This window comes from Sander lucioperca, chromosome 8 (genome assembly GCF_008315115.2).
Source record: "Sander lucioperca isolate FBNREF2018 chromosome 8, SLUC_FBN_1.2, whole genome shotgun sequence".
In the NCBI taxonomy this organism is placed as follows: Eukaryota; Metazoa; Chordata; class Actinopteri; order Perciformes; family Percidae; genus Sander; species Sander lucioperca.
The window spans coordinates 36,747,309-36,768,963 of record NC_050180.1 but is presented as its reverse complement, the minus strand read 5'-3'; the positions used below and the strand labels follow the sequence as shown (position 1 = coordinate 36,768,963).

Below are 21,655 nucleotides of genomic sequence, written 5' to 3'. Positions count from 1 at the left end.
TCTCACTCTGTAGCTAAAACAGAGACCTGAACACACAGGGTGAAAAGAGGATCTGCAGCAATGTGCAGTACAACAAAAATATGGTGTTTTTTTGAAAATTAAACCATGTAAACCTATTCTGGTACAACCTCAAAATACAATTATGAACCTGAAAATGAGCATAATATGGCCACTTTAAATGAATCTAGTTCTGACAGAAAGAGGCGACAGTGCAGGAAAAAAATGACACCAAACTAAGCAAACAATGACCAGTTTCACAAGGATAGACTTCGACCATGGCTGAGATCTATCTAGAATTCAGAAAGATGTCTAAACTCATTAACTTGCAATGACATCTGGGTAAATAAAAACTTTTTTCAGACTGAAAAACATGACTGACCAGCGTCAAATCACTCAGCTCTGTTCACTCCAGCTGAACAAGTTTGCCTTATGGAGAAATTCAACAGTTTCTGATTGGTTACCATGGAAACATTGCTCTTAGTTCAGAGTTAAAGCCTTTGCACACCAGGGGGCGTGATAAATAAACAACAAGAAAATGCAAAATATATTTTGGAGAGTATTTGCTTAGAAAATAAATACGAGTTCTTGACCCCAGAAATTATTCCTAAATATAAAAGAGGATTAAGCTCTCAGTGCTGGAGGAACTATGGGAAAAGTAATGCAAATTAACTACATATCTTTTATTCATGCAAATTATTAAACAGATTTTGGCTAAAAGTCTTTAAGTTTTAGCAGTTTAAAAAAAAGTCTGTATTTAAAAGCAGGGCATTTCTGGGAAACGTCCAACTGGTCAAGATAAAAATGATTAATTCAGAATCCTGAAAATCACTGAAGCAAATAACAAAAAGTTGGAGAAAAAAACAGATTAAATAAAATGGAAAAGTATGATTCAAGAAGTACAACTCATGGAGAAAGTAACTCACAAAGGAGGGAAGATGTGTTTGAGGAAAAAGTGAATTTTGAACCAGCGTGTCCTCTTCTTTTCAAACAGAAGGATGATTATTTTACTGAACATCTGACCACTCTCTGTACGTATGCTCAATCATGTCTGTGTGAACGTATATGTATGGCTGAATGCATGTGTTGTGTATGTGTAAGTGTGTATATATGTATGTGCCTAAATGTATTTAATGTACATAAATGAGTGCAGTATCCAACCTGTTTGTAACATGTAATCATATTAATATAATTAAGAAAACAAACCAGTCTTACATCTCTTTGTGAAACTGTGGCCTGGCAACTGCAACCACAACAGGCAACTATGAGCTCTACTAGTACACCTGAAGAACCAAAGAGACAACAGAACCTAAATTTACAGTAAATTGAATTTGTATTAACTCGTGTTTATGATTTCGTATTATTTGTTTTCAGAGAAAAACAGAAAACCTCTAAAAATAAAAGTAAGAGATAAAGCTCAGGTTTAATCTGCAGAACTAAAACCGGACAAGAGAAACAATTGTGTATGTGTGTTAGAAAGCGACAATCACACACTGTGCTGAGATGATAAGCAGCAGTGTGTGGGTAATCACCGCAGTCACGCTATATCTATAATGAGAGGAATGTCAGACAGACAGGAAGTCTCGACCAATCGCATCTTTTATTTTCTCCGTATCAAATATTCAGTTTCTCCCAGGAATATTCTAGAAGTTCTCTGCATGTAAGGATCCCTAATGTTCATTTAGCTGATGATATTCCTGGAAAACGTCAGACTTCCATATTTAGCACACAAGATAATCACATTTAAGAGTGAGCAAATAAAGCAAGAGAAGCTGCAGTGTTGTAGCGTTTGTATCAGAGAGACTATCCATAGCAGGTACATTTCCATCTGCACTTCATCAAGGTGGAAAAGTTGGCATACTGAGTAGGGCTGCACAATATATATTGTTCTTTTATCGCCATCGCGATAGCAACTTGCACAATGAACACATCGCTAAAGGCTGCAACATATCGCAATAGACACTCAGAGGGTTTTTTTGTTAGTTGAAAGAAAATATCAATAGAAAACTACAATTTAAAATGTAACTATTTTTTAGTGGTGGCTTTTATATTCAATTCAATGTATAATTTGTTCAATAAAATAATGTTGGAAATAATTTCCAACAAGCAATGTGTATTTTAGCAGAATAATGAAAGCAGCAGAAATGCAGAACTGAGTACACTTTAATATCTGTTTATTTATCGCAAGCAATATCGTTATCGCAATATTCAACAACGTTATCGCATAATGCATATTTTCCTCACATCGTGCAACCCTAATATTGAGATAGAGAAATGATGGCTGATCGATTTTGGACAGCAATGTTGGTCTGTCAGTCGGTCCGCCACTTTGGTCCAGAGCCCTGAAATATCTCAACAACAGTTAGATGATTGTTGTGAAATTTTTAATGGACATTCATGATCCTCAGAGGATGAATCTTGCTGATTGCAGTGATCCCCTGACTTTTCATAGCACCAGCATGAAGCTCATATTTGTGTTGTTTTGTGAAAAATAAATACAAATACATTGGTTTATGACCAAATACCATCAAAACTAATGACATTCCCAACAGCCTCAGCTGTTTACTGCTAATTAGTAAATGTTAGCATGCAAATCAACCCTGTTCAACCCTGGTTATGCCCTCAGTGTGAAAAGGGTATAAGATGGTAAATATGGTAAACATTATTCCCTGCTTAGCATCAGTATTTTAGCGTTGTCACTCGGAGCTTGTTAGCATTTCGTTAACATGTATCTGAAGATTAAAATCTTCAGAAACAAAGCAGTCTGCAGGATGTTTATCTAATTTGATTAAACAGATATGTGAAAGGTGAATGTTTTTAAATACTGCTGGATTATCCACAGCTCCATAGGTTTAAATCACACTTAATTATTTGGTGTCCAAATAATTTAGAACATTTAAAATAAAATAACCATCATAAAATCCTAAAGCTATCTCTAATTCTAATTTCATTACAAATATCTCGTCCCGTAACAACATCTTTTATAGTTTAAATCAGCTTCCATCAGCCTTCATCACATTTTCTTTTTATTAAAACCACAACTTTTACACCTCAGCCAAGAGAAAACACTGGTTAGCTTCAAACAAAGGCAGATCAATAGAAATGTACTGATTGACTGTTCCAATAAACTGTAATAACACAACAAAGTAGAAAACAGCCCCAAGAAAATTTGATATTTGTTGTGATGTGGATATAATTGTCACACAATAATTATAATCAACCTCTGGTAAACAGCTGATAATATGTGTGACACTGTCAGTTTTCACATTGTGAGCAAAGAGACTACAACCTCAGTTCAAAGATCGAGTCCACCCCGCGCAAAACACACACTCACACATAACTGACACAAAAAAGACGCTTGCATTGAAAACCTAAAAGGCTAAATGTGGAGCTCAAAAACAAATAGACAGAAGACGGATTTCCATTTCCTACCTTGACCCAGGAAACTACTCCACATCATCGACAGGGAGACAGCTGTCTCACCTCCTTCTCCTCTTCCTCCTCCCTCTATCATCTGCTTCCCCAATAACAAAAAGCAAAGAAGAGGAAACCCAAACTAAACAGCAGAGAATCGCCACCTGACTGTCTGTCTGTGTGAACGCTTGTGTGGATAGAGGATGGCGACCGACACACTGCGAGAAAGATACAGAGTGTACAGTGTATTTGAATCACTGAGGTGATGGTATTTAGGGTGAGTGGTGATGACAGCCACTCTGTCTCAATGGAAATCCCTTTTTCACTGTCTCTCTATCTCTGTGTTGCTCACGCTCTATCAGCCAGTTCATGGCATCGTGATTCAAAGGAGAGGAGGCTACAAGCTATCAGTTATTTCATTCGCAAGAACAAAATGCAGAATGAATATGTACAAGAATGAAAGAAAACAGACGAAAACAGCAAATAAAAAAAACAACGAATAATTTAACAAAGGAATCAAGAGGGACCAATAGGAAGGACACTGTATTATAAGAGAAAGAGGAAAGAAATCTGCGATGGTAGAAGAGAGAAAGACAAAAATAAGCAAGCAAGTAAACTGCCAAATGATTCAAAAACAAGAAAACTAAAATGACAAATAAACAGGACTGGAAAACAACAGTCATTCTCTAGAGCTACGGGTTCACCAGTCCAACCAAGTGTCTACTAATCCAACCAGTCCTTACTATCTTTTCTATGTTTCATACTGTACCAACAACTTGTCCCCTTCCAGTACCAGTTTTAATCTTGACTAGTCCTACTAGACCTTATAGACACATATTCTACACAAATGTGGGTCATGTGGTGCAGCATCACAGGTTCAAATCTGGTCACACACACACACACACACACACACACACACACACACACACACACACACACACACACACACACACCTCCCTCCCTCCCCCTTCTGAGCCTACTGTCATGAGTGTGTGAATCTGTCAGCAGGGTCTATTCATACACAGCTGAATACATCAACGCAAAACCACACATCAACACCTGCCCAATCTCTCCATTTCACACACAACAATATGTGTCTATTAATAACGTATATTTGTCATTATGTACAAGGTATCAGCAGGACAACATGCTGACCTTGATTAGCCCAGGAGAGCTAATTAGAGCTAGTCTACACACACGCACGCACGCACACACACACACACACACACACACACACACACACACACACACACACTCTCTTTTGCATGAAAAGCAAATAAAGGAAGAGGTGAGCTGCTGTTGACATTTCTACTGTGCTAAAGAAACCAATCAGGAACACTGAGGTTTTCATTAAAAGGAAACCTCAGTAAAACTACATTTTACTCTGTGAAAAACTTCAGTACCCTCCCCAAAATGTTTCACACATTATATTCTTATTCATTATTGCTGCTGTACAACGCATTAGACAGTCAAAACACATTATACCAACAACAACTCTGCCCACACCGAATACTGAAAACTAAGAGAGGAGAGTATAGCTTTAATATTATGAACAGTATTAGTCGCATGTGAGTTAATCTCTTCATTTGTACTGATGTGGATCATGGGAATTCACTTCTTTAATTAATGAGTGTGTGTGTGGGTATGAGTGTTAATGCTGCCTCCTAGTGGTCACTAACTGCCACTGAGGAGAAAACACAACTATGAGTGTATTCAGTTAGAGCACGTACTCTATATACAGCATATCCTCACTTACTAGTATAAATGTACAGTAAATGGTTCTCTCAGCTCCTCAGACTGAGAAAAATTATGCAAGTAATTCTGGTTCACCTCCTACTGCCTGGCTACATGTTTGTAATTATGTATTTTTACCATGCATTTTTTAAATTTCACCACATTACATGTGTTTGGCAGTGGTGGAAATTAACAGGGATTGTGGGTAGTGTAGTACTTTTCGATGACATCACAAATAAAACATGTTTTTCTTAAAACAAGATTGACTTCATAAGGACGTGTGGCTTCTACAGGGCCATAAACCATCATATTGTTGCTTGTGGTAAGACTACCTTGGATGGTTAAGCCATTATGGCAAATATAATCAAAATCCTTATGCAGAATATGAATGGGATTTTCACATCCGGGACCACACTGTTGCGCTCTATTGAGTTTTACCTTTTTATGCTACTTTATACATCTACTCCTGTTCTACCACCTCAAATGCCCTTTTTGCAACATTATTTGTTAGTACTCTTTTTATAGAGCTATTTAGTGATTGTTGATTTTTTAATAACATTTTTCTGCGATCAGTTTACTGCTAACTAAGATAGCCATTATACTAGCTAATCTGAGGCTGTGTGTTGCAAACGCAATATTCTAAGTAGGATTAATTGTTAGCTTGCTGTTGGTCTAAGTGTTATGTATTTCACTCTTTACTTTTACTCATGTGGATTCTATGCATGTTTACTGGTGATGATTTCTTTCTGGCATGAGGGAGGGATGTAACTAATTTGACAGCTAGTCTAAACTCTTGCGAATCAGGTTTTCTTGTTACTGCACTAAACTGTAAACAGGTCTAACCTTTTTATGATTTGTAATCCCTATCATTACATTTGCTGTGTGTTTATCCAATACCTTTATTGGAAGTGTGTGGGCAGAAGAACTCCACTACATTTCAAAAGGAAATATTATACATTTTACTACATTTATCTGACAGCTGTAGTACTTTACATTTACATTTAGATTTTACACACCAAAAATATAATCAATTTTCACATTAAGATGCATTGTTATATAAAAATTCCCAACAGTATAAAGTAGTAAAAATTTGCACCACCTTCCCCAGTTAGACCGTTAAAATACTTCTTACACAATAATGCATCATTGATATTATTCCGTAAATATAATATAAGCATTTAACAATACAACATTGACAGTATTTTTTTTACCCATTAAGTACTTTTACTTTTAATCATTTAGCCTTAGTACAATTCTGAATGAAGAACTTTTACTATTACTATTGTTACTTTCATTTAAAGCTAATATATTTAACTTTTTAATGTTTCTGAAACTGTGTAATTTTTCATCTGATGATCATAAATGACTTTTAACAGGAAACAAGACTTACAGTAGAAAGAACGCTATTTTTTTAGTAGTTTTTATTAAAGCCTCTGCAATTTTTCCCGCAAAGTCACAGAATGATTTATGGCAGGTAGACGGCGCTACAGAGCACACATTCTGATGGGTCACAGATTTAGCTGTAACACCGGAAAACCCTGTGTTAGCATATCCAGCCAGGTAAAAGGTAGCAGGAGATTTATTTACATAGGCCTAATTGTTTTCTAATTTTATTTTAGAAGTTACCTGATGTAGTTATGGCTGATATTTGGGCAGGACCATCACAGAAAAAAAGGAAATTAAACAACTAAAAGCTAAAAGGGAAAGTGAAAGACAACACGCAAAATCCGAGTCAATCTCTGTCGGGCTTTCAACAGATGGAGACATACAGGATTGTAAATGATTCAAAAACGTCCCCAAATTGGCTCTTAGGTATGTAATATGTCTATTTCATTCATAAAATAACTTTAAAATGTGCAATGTGGTTGTACGCAAGTAGCCGACATTAAATTACTCCCTCCTTCCATTTAGTGAGGACGTTTTATTCCTTTTAGTCCGTGTTTGTGTTGGCCTACTATTTTCTTTTCCCTTGTCCCCCTGTACTCGTGTAAAGCATCCTTGGATCTCATGAAATGCGTTATATAAATCTTAGTTATTAGTATGTTCGCTACAACAAACTCTTAACGTTAATACTTTGGCTCATGACAGTGATACCAGGTTTAGCTCATGATACATCCAGGCTAAGTATGCAACACTTGAAATGCAACGATGCATCTGTAACGGATTTTCTTATTGTAAATGAATGATTTTCTGTCTGAGCAAAACATTCATTGCGACTATATGACTCGGTAACGCTAATACAGCACCGTAAAGAAAAGACCTTTACGACAGCAGGCATGGTAAAAACACTACCGCTTTTGTCCAAAGCGGCCGCTAGAATCAACACAAACTGAAAGTTACATTATAGCCACTTTAAGTAAAGGATCTGAGTATTTCTTCCAGCTCTATTGATGTATAATTTTAGCCTTTCAGTACTGACAGTGCGCATGTTTTTTTAAGTTCTGTTGTTCATCTAAGAAGACACAATAATCCATACAAAATAACCGATTCCAGCTGTTTTATATGAAGATCATTGATTGAGGAACTCACAGATCTTGTCGACTGTAAGCCTGTTTGTATTGGCTGTGATGTCATCTGACCTGACTGCTGATAGGCTGCTCAGCCAGGTCAGTGTCACTGTCTCACACACACACACACACACACACACACACACACACACACACACACACACACACACTCACTCACTCACTCACTCACTCACTCACTCACACACAAATGCAGACAGCTTGGCCTGGAGGAATTGAGTTCAGGCCAAAGAGATTTTCATGGTCGAGCAAGCATCGTGTAATGGACAGAGAAAGAGAGAGAGAGAGAGAGAGAGAGAGAGAGAGAGACAGACAGACACACACACACACACACACACACACACACACACACACACATATACATAAGATATACTACAGTATATGATTAATATAAATCAATCTTAATGTTGTGTTAATGTCTGTGTGTGTGTGTGTGTGTGTGTGTGTGTGTGTGTGTGTGTGTGTGTGAGTGTGTGTGAGAGAGAGAGAGAGAGAGAGAGAGAGAGAGAGAGAGAGAGAGAGAGACAGGAGAGAGAGATTGAATCTTTAATCAGTGTTATTGTAGCCTGTACACTGATATGGACACATAGTATGTAATTACAGCTGCTGCACACACACACACACACACACACACACACACACATACACACACACACACACACACACACACACACACACACACACTCACACAGGCTACAGGTGTGTGTGTGTGTGTGTGTGTGTGTGTGTGTGTGTGTGTGTGTGTGTGTGTGTGTGTGTGTGTGTGAGAGAGAGAGATTGTCTTTCGGTTTCCTGTCTCTTGACATCATCCTCCCATGTACTGTAATTAGGTGTGTGTCTCTATATGTTTGTTGGTTTTTATGTCCTATTCTTTCCTCTTGTTTTTGTTGATTTTGGAACTTTTATGTGACTACACTATACGAGTGATGTTGTAGTTTTATAATCTAACCTGGAAGTCAGCGCCACTCCACTCGGAAGTTCTGCATTGTGTTTTTGAACAAGAAAACAAGGCCAACAAACTGGATCACTGTATTATACAGTTTTGAACAAGAAAATAAAGACAACAAACTGGAACACTGTATTATACAGTGATTTACATAAAGATTTCATCACAGCATGTAGAGACAGACACATAAAAGGACTAGGAAAACACCAAATATAATGTAAGGATAAGAATCAATGCAAGCGATGTCTTTGAGAAATGTCGTCTGTGTGGTTTCAGAGCAGTGGTATGTCCCAATTTAATGACCTGCTGCTGTCTGCTCCACTTCTCAACTCCTTTGCATCTCACAGCACATCCCCACTCTGTTGACCAACAGTTTGACTTTAAAAACTGGGTCTGAAATGCTGCATACGAAGGAAACTGTTTCAGTCACAGCTGATTACAGAACCAAAGAGAGTCAAGCAATGTAAAGAGCTTCAACTGTAATTTCAGCAGGAGAGGGTGCTGGAAGTACTTAGAAACCTGCTGCAATAATGAAAATACTTATAGAGCATTTTATAAAACTGACGAGTTTGGACATAAAATATGAGAGCTAATACAATAACACACGCTCGTATCATTGCCCAATAGCCACTGATAAGAAGATCTATTACTATCTTTATGTTAAAGGAATAGACATGGGAAATACACTTTCCTAACATAGGCTTTCTTGCCCAGATTTAGAGATAAATACAGACATGTCATGTCCGTGCATATGAAGCAACAACCAGCAGCCAGTTTAGTAGTTATCTTAGCTTAGTATAAATACTGGAAGCAGAGGGAAACAGCTAGCCTGACTCTGTCCAAAGGTAACAAAATCCACAGATCGATTCATATCCACTTGGAGATTGTCAATCCATTTCAGCTAACATGGGTGAACTTTAGCCACTGTGTAAGCATGACAAAAAGTTTCAGCTCATCAACATGACTGACAGGTGTTTGGGTGGAGCTAACAATACCCATAAAGAGGAAGTATGAAACTGCACTAATGATCTGACTTAATGCAGGGTCAGTTTATTCTTTCAGGGGTCAATCTGAGAGAGCTCTCTCTCTCTCTCTCTCTCTCTCTCTCTCTCTCTCTCTCTCTCTCTCTCTCTTTCTCTCTCTCTCTCTCGCCATGTTTCTCTCTCTCTCTCATCTCTCTCTCTCTCTCTCTCTCTCTGACCTCTCCCAGAGGGCAGCAGCTGTTTATGATGGATGAGCCAAAGTCACTGTCACTCAGCAGACAGACATTCAGACTTCACAAATGGATGTCCTGTTTAGCACTTAATGTCTGTCTGGTTAAGGTGAGAACTTGCATATATTTCTGTGATGTTGTTTGGACTATTCATTTCCTCTCATGCATGTCAGCTGTAGTCTTTGTGGTGCGTTCACGTGCAACTTTTAATGTTTGATTAATCCGTCACTGTCAGCGCAGTACACCAGTAATAGAAGAAGCATTAGTAGCACTGGTCCTACCTGCCATCGTGCTGGATGAAGCGCTAAGGCTTGGACTGAGGCCTGGGGTCGGAGTGAGTCCTGCAGGCTGGGAGCTGAGCCCTGTGGCCTGGGGAAGAGACCTAGACTGAGCCCCTGCTGAAATCAAAGACATTAAGATCCATTAGAACATCTTGCTAAAGCTACCGCTACTACTACTGCTATTACTACAGCTACTGGTGCTTCTGTGACTACTACTGCAGTCACCTTGCTACTACTAATGTCTCACGGCAGTTCGTGTAATTGTCACGTTATTTTTAATCTATTGATTCGTGTACAACAACACGTTTATCTTGTTTTTTTCGTGGTGGCCATCACGAAATGGGAACCATCTATTCAGAGGTTGGGTTTAGGAAAAAACACAACGGGGAAAGGACGCTTCACACGCTGGGAGACGGCTGCGGGGGACGCGCGACAATAACAGGATGGTGGAGGTTGGGTTTAGGAAAAACACAACGGGGAAGGATGCCTCACACACCGGAAGGCGGAAGCGGGGGACGTGCGACAATAACAGGACGGTTGTGGTTAGGAAAACAACGGGGAAACAAAACGCCATACGCGGGACGCGATCCCCGGTCTCCCGGTTGAAAGTCCTGTATTGTTTGACCCATCTGTTATGTGCTCCCCGCCCTGCTTTTTCCTCCTCTCTGTTCATCTCAGGTGTTCCTGATTTGTGATTGAGGGTGGCCCCACCCCTGGATATAAGAGGCTGGGAGGCAGAAATCGCGGTTGGGAAAAAGACTGAAGCAGCACGGATCATCGTTGTCTTCTGTTATCTTTCTTTTTATTTCATTGTTTTGAGGATGGAGGTCTGGTAGTCTAGTTTTCGCGGCTTTGTTTCTATTAGTTAGTTTACTCTTTAGTTTAGGGGGGGAAGTTCTGGGTCCAACAGCCCTTGATGGGTTGGCCCAGGCTTCCTCTCTTCTTTTGTTTATTTTGGCCAGACCTCCAGTCTCCCATAGTTTTGATTTAAATAATTTGTAGTTAATTTGTGAATAAATTTTGAATTACTTTCACTATCCTCGGGTTTGGTATTATTAGATGTTGACGGTCTCATTTAAATTGGGTTTGTTTGCTGTGGCCGTAACATATTTGGGGGCTCGTCAAACTGTTAGGTGTGTAAATTACTGGGTGTTTTGTTTGGGTGAATGCCTTGGTTGTGGAATTTTTGTGATGAGGCCTTCCCGAGGGGTGTGATGTAAGTGCTGTTTTTTTTTCTAGTTTTTTTCCGTGTTGCTAGTTGCCTGTTTTTGCTTGTAATGGAATTTGAGATAGAGGATTTTGTTTGGTGACCCAACGTGGGGCAAGTTGGATGCATGCACTAAGGAGAATCTGAAGCTCGTTGCGGACAGGTTTGAGGTTGTTATCAGTAAGCATGGCAAGAAACAGGTGATTAGGGATCAGCTTGGGTCTGCTTTGTTAGAGCAGGGGGTGCTGTCGGCTGTTGGGGGCGGGGTTACGTCTCCCAAGATTGAGGATTCAATCTCTGATCAGGTAAAATTAAAGGAGCTTGAGTTGGAGTTACGTCGGTTGGATGTTAAGGAAAAGGAAATCGATTGTAATCTTTGGGTACGGGTGCTGGAGGAGGAGACCAAGCGTGTTGTGCGTTTGAAAGAATTGGAAGTTAGTGCGCCGGGGTCTCACCATGTGCCGCAAATGTCATCCGGAAAATCAGCTGATTTTGACGTGAGTAAATGCATTCGTCTTGTTCCAGTGTTTCGAGAGGAAGATGTCGATAAGTATTTAATTCTTTTCGAGCGTGTAGCGACAACTTTAAAGTGGCCTGTAAGTGTGTGGACGCTTTTATTGCAGTGCGTACTTACTGGTAAAGCTCAGGAGGTTTATGCAGCGTTGTCTCCTGAAAGTAGCCTTGATTATGAGCAGGTTAAAGCGGGTATTTTGAGGGCATATGAGCTTGTGCCGGAGGCTTATCGCCAAAAGTTTTGCGGGTATAGGAAGCCGGAGTCTCTCACGTATGTGGAGTTTGCTCGCGAAAAGGAGTCGTTATTTGACCGATGGTGTGCAGCGCAAGGAGTGAAAACTTTGGGTGATCTTAAAGCTTTGATGCTGATAGAGGAATTTAAAAACTGCTTGCCGGAGAGAGTCACCACTTATTTGAATGAACAGAAACCTGTAAAGTTGTCTGATGCTGCCGCTCTTGCTGATGAATATGTTCTCACTCATAAATCTGTGTTTGGTGAGAGATTTGTTGCGCAAAATCGGGTGAGTGATAACTTTAGAGAAGGTCCAAATGTTCCTGGTTTTCCGTCTAGAACTCTGTCCGGTAGGCCTCGTGCAGATGGTAAGCTTAGGGAGGGTTGGGGATCTAAGGAGAGCCCAGTGTGTTTCTATTGTAGGGAGCGGGGACATATTGTTGCAAATTGTAATGTCTTGCATCCAGAGAAGAGGCCTGCAAAGTCTGTTGTTTTTATTAACAAGTCGCGTTCTGTGTCAGAAGCTACTTCTGTTAGTAAGTCTGAGCTTGAAGTGTTTGCTCTGTTTCTTATGGAGGGGGTTGTGTCCTTAACTGGGCGGGGTGACAAAGTTCCAGTAACTATTTTGAGGGATACAGCGGCATCGCAGTCGTTCATTTTGAATGATGTGTTGTCTCTTTCTGCCGACTCTGCGGTGGATTCCGTCTTGGTGCGGGGTTTTGGCATGCAGTATTTGGGCGCGCCGTTGCATAATGTTTTCATCGAATCGGATTTAGTGACTGGTCCGGTGGTCGTAGGGGTTCGCCCCTGTTTTCCGATTGAGGGGGTGGATTTTATTTTGGGGAATGATTTGGCCGGAGGTAAGGTGCTGGTAAAGTCTGAAGTGACCGCTGTTCCTGTGGTGACTGATTATCCAGATACATTGGCCCAGAGGGATCCTGGGGCATTTTCTGCCTGTGCTGTGACTCGTGCTATGTCTAGGCGTCAAGTTGTGTGTGATGATGATGTTTGTCTGTCTGGTGCTGGGGGGTTGGGATTGTCAGTTGTTCCATCTCCTCCTGATAGCCTGGCGCCTGCTGAGGTAGAGGGCAGCAGGGTCAGTAGTGTTAACGTTGGTGAGGTGTCCATGGCATGTGAACAGCTGGTGTGTGAGCAGAAACTTGATTCTGAGTTATCTGTTCTGTTTGTAGATGCTGTGTCGGCAGAAGAAAGTCTGTCTATGCCTCGGGGGTACTTTGTTAAACATGGGGTGCTCATGCGTAAATGGACGCCACTTAACGCTTCGCCGGATGATGACTGGAGTGTGATAACACAGGTTGTAGTCCCGTTAAAGTATCGTCGTGACATTCTGAGTTTGGCCCACGATCATCAGCTCGCCGGTCATCTTGGGGTAAATAAAACCTATGATCGGGTGTTACGCCATTTTTTTTGGCCTGGTCTAAAGAAAGATGTGGTGCAGTACTGTAAATCATGTCATGTGTGTCAAGTTGCGGGTAAGCCGAATCAGACTGTTCCGCCGGCACCGTTGTATCCGATTCCGGCTGTGGGCGAACCTTTTGAACGGGTTATTGTTGACTGTGTTGGTCCTTTTCCACGTAGCAAGTCCGGTAATAAATTTCTACTAACTATCATGTGTGCAGCAACCCGTTTTCCTGAAGCTATACAGCTACGTAATATAACTGCTCCTGCTGTGGTGAAAGCTTTGTTTAAGTTTTTTTCCATGTTTGGGTTGCCTAAGGTTATTCAAACTGACCAAGGGTCAAACTTCATGTCCCGGATCTTTGCTCAGGTTCTCAAGCAGTTTGAAATAAGTCACGTTCATTCGAGTGCGTATCATCCTGAATCGCAGGGCGCACTGGAGCGATTCCATCAGACACTTAAATCAATGCTACGTGCATATTGCTTGGACCTTGAAAAAGACTGGGATGATGGAGTCCATTTTATGTTGTTCGCAGTGAGAGAGGTGGTACAGGAATCTTTAGGGTTTAGTCCCTCCGACCTGGTTTTTGCTCATACTGTGCGTGGTCCATTGAAGCTGTTGAAAGAGAAATGGCTAAGTGAGGCTGAGACCCACAATTTGTTGGACTATGTGTGTGGTTTTCGGTTTAAGCTACATCGTGCTTGTGAGTTAACAAAAGATAATCTACGTGCTGCTCAAAGTAAAATGAAAGGCTGGTATGATAGGAGAGCTGTGAGCAGAGTCTTTGCCCCAGGGGATAAAGTGTTGGTTTTATTGCCAATCCCTGGTTCCAGTCTGCAAGCTCGCTTTAGTGGTCCCTATTTTGTCCAGAAGAAAGTGAGTGACCGCGATTACCTTATTGCTACTCCAGACCGGAGGCGTAGGAATAGGTTGTGTCACATTAACATGTTAAAACCGTACCATGAGCGTGAGGCTGGGCCTGGCCCGGACAGTGTCATATTTAGTCCGGCAGTTGTAACTAACGTTATGCCCTTGGCTGAGTTGTCCAGTGTTGATCGGGTGAAATCTGTCCCTGTTTGTGTGTTAGCGCTGTCCAGTGCTGAAAGTGTTGACCCTGCTGTGCTTTCCGTGGCTCTGACCCCTGTGGAGGTTGAGGAGGATGTTGTTGTTCCATCTACAGCAGTGATACAGGGCAGGTTACAGAACTCGGAAATGTTAAACAAGCTTGATTCTCACTTAGCTCACTTGCCTGATACTCAACGTGCTGACATTATGGACCTGATTTTGTCACATAGGTCATTGTTTTCAGACGTGCCTTCATGCACGACTGTCTTGCAACATGACATTGATGTAGGTGATTCAGCACCGATCAAACAACATGCATATCGTGTTAATCCCGATAAGCGTAGACGTTTTAAGAGAGAGGTTGAGTATATGCTTGACCATGGTATTGCTGAGCCCAGTTTGAGCTCGTGGAGTTCTCCCTGTTTATTGGTTGACAAATCTGATAAATCTGATCGCTTTTGCACAGATTTTCGAAAAGTGAATGCTGTGACAAAACCTGATTGCTATCCTCTGCCTAGGATGGAGGATTGTGTTGACCGTGTTGGTGGTGCTTCATATGTAACTAAGCTTGATCTACTAAAAGGGTACTGGCAGGTTCCACTAACTGACCGAGCTAAAGAGATTTCCGCTTTTGTAACACCAGATGATTTTTTGCAATATACAGTGATGGCTTTTGGGATGCGCAATGCGCCCGCGACCTTTCAGAGGCTGGTTAATACTGTACTGTCTGGTCTCTCTGGCTGTGAAGCTTATTTGGATGACTTGATAATATATTCAAATTCTTGGCAAAGTCATATTCATCAACTAGAGGAAGTGTTTGGGAGGTTAAGCAAAGCCAATCTGACGCTTAACCTGGCAAATTGTGACTTTGGTCAAGCAACTGTGGTCTATCTGGGAAAAATCGTGGGCCGAGGTGAAGTGCGTTCAGTCCAGTCCAAGGTGGAGTCGATTTTGGCTTTTCCAGTTCCTGGTTCCAGACGAGACCTGAGACGTTTCCTCGGGATGGCTGGATATTACAGGGGGTTCTGTAAAAACTTTTCGGCTGTAGCTGCACCATTAACTGACTTGCTTAGCCCAAAAGTTCGTTTTGTGTGGTCTGACAGATGTAATTATGCTTTTCAACAGATTAAAGTCCTGATGACTGCTGCTCCTGTGCTTGCGCCGCCTAATTTTGATCAGCCATTTAAACTGGCAATTGATGCGAGCGAATTGGGGGCGGGAGCTGTTCTGCTCCAAGATAGTGTTGATGGAGTCGAACATCCAGTGTCCTACTTTTCTAAAAAGTTTAATCGTCATCAGCGCGTGTATTCTACGATCGAGAAGGAGGCCCTTGCGATGGTTCTGGCTTTGAATCATTTTGAGGTGTATGTTGGGTCATCTAATGTCCCTGTCACCGTTTTTACGGATCATAATCCTCTCGTGTTTTTGCAGACAATGCGTAACGCAAATCAAAGATTGATGCGCTGGAGTATCTTTATGCAGGCCTTCAATGTAGACGTCAAACATATCCGTGGCAGGGATAATGTTGTGGCTGACGCATTGTCGCGTCTGTAATCATGTGGTATTGTTGGTGATATGTATGTTTCTTTTTTTAAAAAAAAGAAAAGATAATAGTCACTAATTTAGGGCGGGGGTGTTATGTGCTCCCCGCCCTGCTTTTTCCTCCTCTCTGTTCATCTCAGGTGTTCCTGATTTGTGATTGAGGGTGGCCCCACCCCTGGATATAAGAGGCTGGGAGGCAGAAATCGCGGTTGGAAAAAAGACTGAAGCAGCACGGATCATCGTTGTCTTCTGTTATCTTTCTTTTTATTTCATTGTTTTGAGGATGGAGGTCTGGTAGTCTAGTTTTCGCGGCTTTGTTTCTATTAGTTAGTTTACTCTTTAGTTTAGGGGGGGAAGTTCTGGGTCCGACGGCCCTTGATGGGTTGGCCCAGGCTTCCTCTCTTCTTTTGTTTATTTTGGCCAGACCTCCAGTCTCCCATAGTTTTGATTTAAATAATTTGTAGTTAATTTGTGAATAAATTTTGAATTACTTTCACTATCCTCGGGTTTGGTATTATTAGATGTTGACGGTCTCATTTAAATTGGGTTTGTTTGCTGTGGCCGTAACACCATCCACCACCCCAACCAACCTCCCTACGCAGATTTTCATACTACTCCCTACCATATTCATGCTGTGATCACGAAATATGCTTCCCATTGAAATACATTACTTTACATTTTCGTGCTGGCCACCACGAAAAAAACGAGAAAAACATGAACACAAATCAATAGATTAAATAACGTGACCATTTCACGAACTGCCGTGAGACTGGGTTGCTAATGCAGCTAAAACTATGTGACTACTGCTACAGCTACTAATAGCCTACTACTACTACTACTACTACTAAAACTACTACCGCTGCTTAGACTTCTGCTACCCAACTCAAGTATCATGTGAGATAAATCTTCAGGCTCAGGTCAGATTCGAAACAATTTGGTTATTTTCAAAATGGAATTCATTACCCTTGGTACCCATGCATGTTATTTGTTGCAAGAAAATAGGCATTACCGAGTGGGAAGAGGGAGGGAGGTGTAGTGAAAATCATGCGTTGTGTTAGCCAAGCAAGCTAACAAACGGCAATGGTTGAAATAAAGCATATAAACATTTAGCTTCAGGTCTTGAGTCGGTTCACAAATTTGATAGTAGAGGGTCAGCAGTTATTTTAATAATGTTTTATTTTTGCCTTATAAGCTGATTGTTAAAACTACAAATGCAAATACTACTGCTGGTCGTACTGTACCTGCTGCTTGTTGTCCTGTCTCTCTAGACTGGAGCTGTCTCACTCTCCGGAGGTGAGACCTGCCATTGTAGTGCAGCTGGGCCTGAGCAGCAGATGTCAGCTGCAGGTTACACACCTCACACAGCGAATAGGCCCCACCCTGACCTGGGAGAAAACAAAAAGGGTGAGTCACACTGTAGAAGAAAACAACAAGGATGAGTCAAACTGTAGATGAAAACAACAAGGATGAGTCAGACTGTATGAGAAAACAACAAGGAAGAGTCAGACTGTAGGATAAAACAACAACAAGGATGAGTCAGACTGTGAGAGAAAACTACAAGGATGAGTCAGACTGTAGATGAAAACAACAAGGATGAGTCAAACTGTAGATGAAAACAACAAGGATGAGTCAGACTGTAGGATAAAACAACAACAAGGATGAGTCAGACTGTGAGAGAAAACTACAAGGATGAGTCAGACTGTAGATGAAAACAACAAGGATGAGTCAAACTGTAGATGAAAACAACAAGGATGAGTCAGACTGTAGGATAAAACAACAACAAGGATGAGTCAGACTGTGAGAGAAAACTACGATGAGTCAGACTGTAAGGGAAAACAACAAAGAAGAGTCAGACTGTAGGAGAAAACAACAAGGAAGAGTCAGACTGTAGGAGAAAACTAGAATAAGGTAGACTGTAAGAGAAAACAACAAGGATGAATCCCACTGTAAGAGAAGACTATAAGGTTGAGTCAGACTGTAGGAGAAAACTACAAGAATGAGTCAGACTGTAAGAGTAAACTACAAGGATGAATCCCACGGTAGTAGAAAACTACAAGGTTGAGTCAGACTGTAAGAGTAAACTACAAGGATGAATCCCACTGTAGGAGAAAACTACAAGGTTGAGTCAGACTGTAGGAGAAAACTACAAGAATGAGTCAGACTGTAGGAGAAAACAATAAGGATGAGTCAGACTGTAAGAGTAAACTACAAGGATGAATCCCACTGTAGGAGAAAACTACAAAGTTGAGTCAGACTGTAGGAAAAAACTGCCATAATGAGTCAGACTGTAAGAGAAAACAACAAGGAAGAGCCAGACTGTAGGAGAAAACAACAAGGAAGAGTCAGACTGTAGGACAAAACAACAAGGAAGAGTTAAACTGTAGGAGAAAACTACAATGATGAGCCAGACTGTAGGGAAACAACTACAAGGATGAATTAGTCTGTAGGGGAAAACAACAGGGATCAGTCATACTGTAAGAGAAAACTACAAGAATGGGTTGGAATGACAGGAGATAATAGAGAGCGTTGGTGCTGGAACATGTCAATCACCTGGGGATGGAGTCTGCTGGACAGAGAGACTGATGGTTGCAGGTGTTGGGGGGTCCATCAACTCCTGACACATCCCTCCGAAGGCAAAGATCTGCCCCCTCTTCAGGAGCTGAGAGGGGCTGAGAGGTGTCTTCATCCCTGAGGGAGAAGAAGAAGAGAAACAGACACACATGACGATTATTGATGTACCTTAATATTCATTTATAGCAGATAGAAACAACAGGAAACTATTACCCCCCCACCCCTCCCACATCATCATTTAAAAGAGCCAAATGTTGCAGTTAAACAATTGATTTCAATGGAATTGCTGTGATTAGTGGATTCGTTTGCAAGGGCAAAGTAAGTCTGCGCTAATTTTCAAGTTGTGACACTGAAATTTGTTCCATTGACTGATGATTGACAATTTTTTTAAAGATTATTTTCAGGGCTTTTTCGGCCTTTATACGATAGGATAGCTGAAGACAGGAAAGGGGAGAGAGAGAGAAAAAGGGATGACATGCAGCAAAGGGTCGTGGGTCGGAATTGAACCCAGGCCGCTGCGGTAAAGACTCAGCCTAAGTACATGCCGCGCATGCTCAACCAGGTGAGCTACCAGGGCACCCCGATAACCAGCTGTCTTGACAGAGAGCCATAGAGTATGTCGCACCTTCCACTTTTACTGTACCTCCTCTGTAGGATTATAAACTGCTCGACAAAAGAGTCATGGTTTTCAGTTATGAAATGTCTTTTGAAAAATCTGTGTGAACATATTGTCCCGTTAGCGAAACAATTTGGTATGAGAATTAGCATAAGAGCTTTTTCTCTTTTTTCAATAACACTTTAATAAAAGAAATGAAGTACAATCCAGCGAACAAAATGCCAGCAGGGGAGTAAACTGCCTTGTACAGAAGAAAATAGAAAGAAGCTCAGAGACCTAATTATAGCTATTGCCAGCATGTAACCGGATGGCTGGTGTGTTACCTTGCCAGCTACGGTGGTGTGGATCTGGCACTAATTCTGTTGTGACCAGGCCTGAAGAGTGACAATCTAACATAGTCCGCAGCTAAAAGCAGTTCATTCAAAATAGTATGACAAGGTCTAAAACACAATGACATTTCCAAAACACCGTATCTGTTGATAAAAGAAATCAGTCGATTTTTTTTAAGACAAAAAAAAATACTGAGAAAACTACTGTAAATACTGTAACATTACATCAAAAACCACTCCAGATGTTAAACAACGGTGATCCACGCAGCAGCAATGCATACAGAGCTGATGTAAAGGTGACACCGAACATCCACAAGAACAAGTTATGACCCTTAAAAGGAGATACTCACTGAGAGACAGACAGGTGGACAGACAGACGGGCGGACAGGAGTGAGGCCTGAATGACACCGGATGCAGAGTGTGAAGCATAAATGCTCACAGGGAGAGTGATGAAGTAATGAGTAAGAGGAGAGAGGAAGGATGACATATGTGTGTGCACAGTGTCCTGTGTGTGTGTGTGTGTGTGTGTGTGTGTGTGTGTGTGTGTGTGTGTGTGTGTGTGTGTGTGTGAGTGTAGGTCAGTCCATGACTTTGTCCATCTGTTGTCCTGTCAGCTCTGCCAAGTCGCATGACCTCTGACAGGACACACACACACACACACACACACACACACACACACAGTTTTTTCATATTCAGTTATCTTTATTGCCACGACCTACATACATTACTACTGTATTTCTATCTTTAGGGATTTAGATCAGATTTAGTCAACTCATTAAGGCTGTAATGGCACACCATTGACTAATGGCAAAGGAAAAATGGTTACCTAATGATAATGTGTATTTTATAGAGTGGTATAGCAGCTGCTGGTGCCCATAATGTCTGCACTGGAGAGGAAATCAAGGTCTCTAGTATCAACATCAACACACCAGCAGGACCAGCTATGAATTTAAGCCCTCTGGGGCAAATTAATGTTTTTGTTCTATATAAACAAAATTGACTTGACCAATCAGAAAGCCACTACTGTTATTCTATGACAATGGGTCAGCCATTGGGATTTAGTGAGAACTGTAGTGCAGCTATTGTGCAATGTTTTGTTCCTGATCGCAATGACAAAGTGTTCTGAATATGCCAGAAAGCTACGAGTCATCTTCATCAAGTTGTGAAGTGAGAAAAGTTGACAGCTTGAAATGGCATTAAACTCTCCTGGTTTAATCATCAGTACAAAAGAATAACCACTGCATTGGAAAATATCTGGTTCTTTGATTAAAAAACAAAAATCAAGTGTACATAAAAACAAAAGGTTAAATTAACTTTGACTCCCAAGGTGCATTTTGTCAAGAAATATCCAATCAAAGAGCTTAAAATTCAGTTACATGCGCTGTTAACGGTGTGGGAGCTAAAGATTGTAGAGAAAACTGATTTGTTCTGCTAATCAAATGGGTCAATTTTGGATGCATTCAGTAACTATGGTGCTGTGTTTTGAATCGCGACTGATTCACACCTCTGACTGCTTTCTTCTTCAAAGCAACGACGGGCCGAGGATCATGGGTATTGTAGTATTTAGAGCCTTCTGCCATGCCAAACTGATAGACAAACAGGAGAAACAAAGTTGAAATAATAAAAAAAAAACTGGTGGTCAGAACATAGATCTATAGGGTGGTTACATTATACGGGAGAGTCCTGTATTTCTATGGTAGGTAACATTGCGGATATTGTTAAAGAAAAATCTGAAATGAGAATACAAAATGACACAAAACCAATGCCACTTGCAAGGCTAAATATACTGTGTGTTGACAAGACGGCAGTAATTGTCTGATTCTTTGGTCTTCAAACACTTCCAATTATTTAAGCACCAAGCTGAATACATCAAAGCTTTCAGAAAAGTTGGTATTTCTGTTACTCCAATTAACACGGCAAACATTGATGTTGTTGTTTTGAGTTATTTGCCTTATTACAAATATCACTCCCATTTAATGTATGGAGCATTGTGTCATTTTATTTGAATGTGAAAATCAATTTGTGCAATTTAAAGTGCCCTCCCAAATTC

At 40.9% G+C, this 21,655-nt stretch overlaps 1 protein-coding gene across 5 annotated transcripts in view; it reads right to left on the bottom strand.

The window, feature by feature from the left end:
* znf385b (zinc finger protein 385B) overlaps nucleotides 1–21,655 on the bottom strand; it is a 62,703-nt gene that overhangs the window by 20,327 nt on the left and 20,721 nt on the right. For 3 of the 5 annotated variants that reach the window (XM_036004480.1, XM_036004481.1, XM_036004483.1), the window contains exons 1-4: nucleotides 19,956–20,226; nucleotides 18,640–18,777; nucleotides 17,331–17,474; nucleotides 10,111–10,227 (exon numbers count right to left, since the gene is read on the bottom strand). In XM_036004480.1, coding sequence (XP_035860373.1) covers nucleotides 10,111–10,227; nucleotides 17,331–17,474; nucleotides 18,640–18,777; nucleotides 19,956–20,034 — 478 coding nt within the window. In that variant the 5' untranslated portion in view covers nucleotides 20,035–20,226. Of the gene's footprint in view, nucleotides 1–10,110; nucleotides 10,228–17,330; nucleotides 17,475–18,639; nucleotides 18,778–19,955; nucleotides 20,227–21,655 lie in introns of those variants that run through there. The other 2 variants (XM_036004482.1, XM_031281456.2) reach the window with 2 other exon arrangements.